Source organism: Panicum virgatum, chromosome 2K (assembly GCF_016808335.1).
Source record: "Panicum virgatum strain AP13 chromosome 2K, P.virgatum_v5, whole genome shotgun sequence".
In the NCBI taxonomy this organism is placed as follows: Eukaryota; Viridiplantae; Streptophyta; class Magnoliopsida; order Poales; family Poaceae; genus Panicum; species Panicum virgatum.
Genome location: NC_053137.1, coordinates 1844992 through 1850976, shown reverse-complemented (window position 1 = coordinate 1850976; position 5985 = coordinate 1844992). Strand labels below are relative to the sequence as shown.

At 44.4% G+C, this 5985-nt stretch overlaps 1 protein-coding gene across 1 annotated transcript; it reads right to left on the bottom strand.

Annotated features, from left to right (window-relative positions):
* Window positions 1-3692: 3692 nt before the first annotated feature.
* LOC120695826 lies at window positions 3693-5424 on the bottom strand. The gene is made up of 2 exons (XM_039979058.1): window positions 5301-5424; window positions 3693-5195 (listed from the first exon to the last, which is right to left on the bottom strand). Exon 2 carries the CDS (start codon window positions 5164-5166, stop codon window positions 3715-3717), a length of 1452 nt encoding a protein of 483 aa, XP_039834992.1. The 5' UTR covers window positions 5167-5195; window positions 5301-5424; the 3' UTR covers window positions 3693-3714.
* Window positions 5425-5985: the final 561 nt, after the last annotated feature.

Sequence of the window (5985 nt, the reverse complement as noted above, 5' to 3'; positions counted from 1 at the left end):
CACACGTGCTTGTGACTAGATGTTGCTCATATCTTTGTATCCCTGAATGCTTTCACTTACACATCCTGCATTGCATTCATGGCATAGCATCTGTTCAGGGGGAGTTTCAGCTTCAGGGGGAGCTTTGGGTCTTTTTAGACTTGATGTGTGCATGTGCCAACAAGGGGGAGAATTTTGGGAGAAGTGATCGAACAAGGGGGAGACTTGTTTGATTTTTAAAAAAACTTATTGTGCACAGGGCTTTTAGAGTGCATCATTTTGGGAGAGTTGCACTTGTGAGAGGGAAAAAATTTGTTTTGGGAGTTTCTGCTTTGGTTTTGGCTCCTGGTTTCCTCATTTTCCCTCTGCTTCTTGCATGACTGTGTCGAGCGTTACCTCTGTCTTTGAGGAGTCATGTTTTGGCTTTTGATCGATTGCGTCGAGCCGTTGCCCTTGTCTTAGGGGATCGATCTCTGCTTGGGTAAGTGACTGTTTCTGCTTTTCTGAGCTTTGTGTCACTTGCTTGAGTTCTTATATGATCCTCTTAATTTCTGAATTCATATGCCACACCTACTGTATGCCACACCTTTTCTTTCTTATATGATCCTCTTAATTTCTGAATTCATATGATCCTCTTAATTTCTGAATTCATATGATCCTCTCAATTTTTGAATTCATATGATCTTGGATCTCCACCAACAAAGTTATTGACCAGAGACAAGCCCATCAAGAAACTGACAATAATGAAATTTTAGAATTTCCTCTACAATTTTAGTAGCTCATCATTCAAACATGCATTTTTTTTTGTCCCATGCCCCTACTTTGCAAATAATTAAATACATTTTCCATTTAAGAAATATCAAAAACTGTGTAGCAATACCCAGCATATAATCAGCTGTTGGGAGACAAATATCACCATATCAGAACACACGTTGAAAATCCTCCAGAGAGTGAGTGTTACACTAGCACTCCTAATGTACAACATACTTTAATGTAAGACCAACATGACATAAATATTTGACACGTAACTCTAGAACCATGAAGCTGCTAACTTTTCTTCGATGACTCCTGTAATTCAACGCTTTGACCATATTCATGCTCTGAATTCTGATAGTAAATATACCATGATGTTTTGGTGGATTGTCCTCAATTATGAAAAGTAACTCCAATGTTTCCTTCTATGTCTTGTTTCCCTTATTGATCTACGTCACATGATTTAGAATTTCAGGTATACCTGTGGTGCCACTAACTTTCCCCTGTTCTTTCTGCAGCCAGTACTTGAACGCGCTTATTAGCTGAACGGGCACATGTGCACGCCATAAATTGAAAAAAATGAGAGATCATAAATTTTTCACATATAAACTCCTTATCCTGTCCTTTCAACAGCTTTCTTTTCCTAGTCCCCCCAAAACTTTTCTGTGTGCGCATGCTCGCCTTCTCAACCTGAATAAGTGCAGAGCTATGTTTAGACTTCCAAATCATTTTGTAAATTGATGTTTCAGTATTCTGGTAGAAGTAATCTAGTGCCCTTGGCAGTATGATATCTTCCAGTTGTTCCAAGGTAATATCTGTAAGTAAGCATCGTTGATCCTCGCCGACTATCGCCACTACTTCAGAACTTCTATTTGCAGGCAGCATGTCTTCCAAAGAGCGGTGGGGTGCAAAGTGAATCCCGGCTTTTAGATACGGAGGATCTTGCAGAGAAATTATGTTTTCAGATAGCAAGGTCTTTTGTTTCTTGGACACAGACAATGAGACATGACAGTGGTGAGGGCGTGGGTGACTTGTTCTCCACAAGGGAACGTTTTTAGTCAAGAAGGCCTATCTGACTTTGGTCAACAATGATGTGCTGCATTTTGTTACATGTATGAATATAATTGGTGAACCAACAATGTCTGGCGAAGAAAGTGGAGTGCAGTGGACAAGGATTTTGGAAAAGTCCTGGTCTTAGAATAATCAACTTGTGCCGTGTAATTTGGTTCTACAGATTTCTTGTGTCAGTAAAATAGGACTGTATTTGATGCACGATAAGGTGGCCACATCTGCATATGATAGATTAGTATGACAAGATCTACATACCTCTTGGACTAGAGTATTGGTCTCTGTTTTCCTTTTTCCATTCCAGAAACTGTTTGGATGGCGTGTAATCTACAATTTTTTTTGGTTACATCAATTTGTTGGTTGCTGCGTGTAATCTACAAATTTGTCAAGAAAGAAAAGGAGACAAAGCAGAGTGCGTCCCGGCCGTCGTCTCCGGACGGTCGCCCTCCTCCACTCCTCCACGTAGTTCCCGGCTTGGCGCTCCAGCGTCCAGTGCCGCCCGCACGGCTGGCCATGTGGGTTCCTCCCAGAGCCTGCCTGCGCCTGGACCGGCCGGCATGGCAGCGCACCCAGGGAATTCAGCCATGGACGGAATGCGCATCCAAGCATGAAGCATCGAACTCTGGGCCTCTGGCCCGTGCAAGCAAAAGATGATTCATGTCCGTTGGATGCGAATTGGATGGCCCACTGCTGCCCGGGGTGGACGGTAATTGAAATACCGTCCACCCCGGACGGTAATTGGGATACCGTCCATCCCTTGTCGCCGTGTCTGGCGGCAAGGCCACCCGCCGGCGAGCCGAGAACCCGCTAGCAAGGCCACGAAGGGGAGAATTGTCTGGAGCAAACGCTAGGTACTCTGGCGAGGAACCTGCCGGCGCTTGTGTCGGCACCAAGCACGGCAGCTTCCAGCTGCTCGTTCCGTTCCGCGCGCGCGATGGGCCGGGGGCTGCAAGTGGCCGGACGCCATGGCGTCCCGTCCAGTCCGATGTGGCACTGGCCGCGGATGTTGGACAAGCCAGTGGACGCCTGCTGGCTGTGGCTGTGGCAGGCCGTCGCGCCTCCGGGTGTGCACGTGCTGCCGTGCTGCGATGGGGTGAGAGGCGATGCTTAGCGTGCTGCGGCGACAAAGGGGCGCTGGAGCTTCAGGTTGAAGCGAATGCGGCGGCGTCCATGCCAGACGTGGAGCCGATGCAGGCGTCGACCAGGGGGCGGCGCCGACGCGGCTATGTGAGGGGGGGACCACAGGTTCAGTGGCATGGCGTGCTCTCTCTCCTCTGCTTCAGGGTGTGACTGAACCATTGCAACTTCCATGCCTAAACCAATGCACAGCATATCAAATCTTGGACGTACCCATGATGATCAAACATGCAAGGCACATAAATTGAAACCAAGAACAAGTGGCGTGCTACAGTTGCACAGGTTCCTAATGAAGAACATAGGACTTCTAGGTCCCAGCTGTTGTGGTTGTTTTTATTTATGCTCTTCCATTTTAATAATGAAATGACACATAACTCTCTCATGTATTGTAAAAAAAAAGGCCCCAGAGCATAGTTACTTCACTACTTCCTATAGCCTAACTATTGCAATGTTACTTTAACACCTTCAAGCTGTAGCTTTCCTCCTGCCGTTGTATTTGGAGCATTTAACCCGAATTCTAGCTCTGAGGATATCTATGTTTCTGAAAGATTTTATCCAAGGTTGTGAATACTAACACTAATATTTGATATCTTCCCTATTGCATTCTATTTCGAGTCCTTTATTATCTTGTTTCCCATATGCATCCATGTTACAATATATTATTTAGAATTTAAGGTGTAGCTGTGGTGCTGCTGACAGAATTTCCTTTTCTTTCCGCACCCAGTTCTTGAGTGATCTTTGCATTCGGACAGGCATATGTGTAACCCATAAGTCAAGCTAGTGACAGGTGCGCTGCATCCGATTCCCAATAAGCTCCTCTTCATGCCCGTGCAATAGCTTTCTCTTACTAGCTACCCCAAAAGTTCTCTGTGTTCGCATGCTTGACCTCCGTGTGCTCATGCATGGCTTCTCAACCTGAATATGTGCAACCCCATGTTTAGACTTCCAAATCATTTGGCAAACCATCGCTTTGGCATTGTGGTGGAAGTAGTCTATTGCCTTTGGCAGCATAATCTCTTCAAGCTGTTCCAGGGCAATGTCTATATGCAAGCAATGTTGCTCCTTGTGAACTATCGCCGCTAGTTCAGAACTCCTATCCGCTGGCAGCATGTCCTCTATAGAGCCATGGGGCACAAAGCAGATTCCTGCATTCAGATATGGATAATCTTGCATAGAAATTATGTCTTCAGATGGTGAGGTCTTCTGCTTGCTGTAAGCAGACATTGAGACTTGACATTGCAAGTTAAAACAAATTACTGGTTCTAGCAAAACTTTTGATAGTCCTGCCATATCTCGGTTGCTAAAACGTCCAACCTCATGCTGACCATGCTGCTTGCAACAAAATGGGTTTGGTCGGGCCCACTGAGACGTGAAGCTATGAAATTTGTCCCAGTGTTCCTTATGGTATGAATAAATCGATGGCCCCCATGAGAAGTCTTTAGTGGGTAGTTGAGAAAGTTCATTCCTAATATTTTCAAATGTACACTTGAAAGGAGGGGCAAAAAACTGCAAGCACTTAATTGCGATCCCAAATATGTCTGTACTCTCTGAGAGTTGTACGCACAAAGAAAAGAAGACATTACCCTCTGGTGTACCATCATACTGGACAAATGTCAAGCCAACGTTTGTTCCATGCTCTGAAGTACGGACAGGCTCCAACCCTAATTGAAAGGATGTATACTTCTTTCCTCGAACGATTTTATGATGCAGTACCTTGCCTGCAAAAAGGTTCTTGACATGGGAGTCAAAGGGCATGTGACAGCATGGTGTGCCACCAAGCTCTATGAATCTCAGGAACTCACTGACACCATCTGCATACCACTCAAATCTTTGAGTAATGGATCTGCTCAACTTATTGTTGTTGCGGTCAAGGACAGAGAAAACGAAGGACTTTGTAGCATGCACAATACGGTTAGGAAGGGAGGAATTCTTTACCTCTTGTTCCATTTGTTCGACTTCTAGGATTCTCTGCTTGCAATTGTGTAGTGTGTCATCGCACTCTTGAGCAGCACGCTTTAGCTTCCTATGCCAACGCAATAAGGATGCATCTGTGATCTGCCACTTTTCAGATGTCTCAAGAGCAGCCTCCAGCTTGATGTGTGCCATGTCTAGCCTCTCCAAGTTTCTGCTCGAATTTGGTTCCTCTTTCTCCTCATATTTTTTAACAATACTAGATAGGATTTGGCTAACTGTCTCCTGGACAACTACAGAACTGACTATCTCTGCCATTAGAGTTCAAGCAGTGTTATTCCTTCCCCCTGTTCAGAAAATATAGCATATAAAACTATATATATGAGAGATGAAACATATGAACTTAAGACAACAACAAAGCAAGTTTTAGCTTAGCAGCTGCAAGAACCTACCTTTAATTGAATGAGAACCTGCTATCCCGTGTACTCTAGCGAGTAAACCTGCTTACTGCAAGGGAAGATGAGAGCTTAAAGAGAAGAACGTGATGGGCACGTTAGACGACTTCAGTAGTGAGGGATTTAGTCCTTAATAAGTCATCCCCAAGTCAATGATGACAGTTTCCACTTGGAAAAGTCATGGATGCTTATCACTGGCAATTTCTAATATGACGGATGTCAAATTGACTCACTAGATTTTTTCCATGTCGTGTAATTTGGTTCTATGGGCACCGAAGACATATATAGGAAACATACAAAATGGAATCTGAGGACAACTAATGTGCTACGTTTCCATAAATTCCTAATGGAGAACATTAATTATATACTTGATAGAGAAATTTTACGGTGCTTGGAGATTTTATGAACCGTTGAGGGGTCTAGATCCAATGGTTAAAAAATGGGAGAAACCGGTTATGAAGAACCAAATAAGTGGAGCAGGAACTACTTTTTGGTGGGCCAGGAACCACTTATGAAAATTATATTAAGGATATTTTAGTACTTTTTATATCCTTTCAACCATTAAACATATAGAGTTAAATCAGTTTGGATAATAAAAACGATGGCTTGTGCCGATGCCACTGGCGGCCAGGCCACCACCGCCGCCACAGCAGGCCACACCTGCACCCGTGGCGAGCTCGTC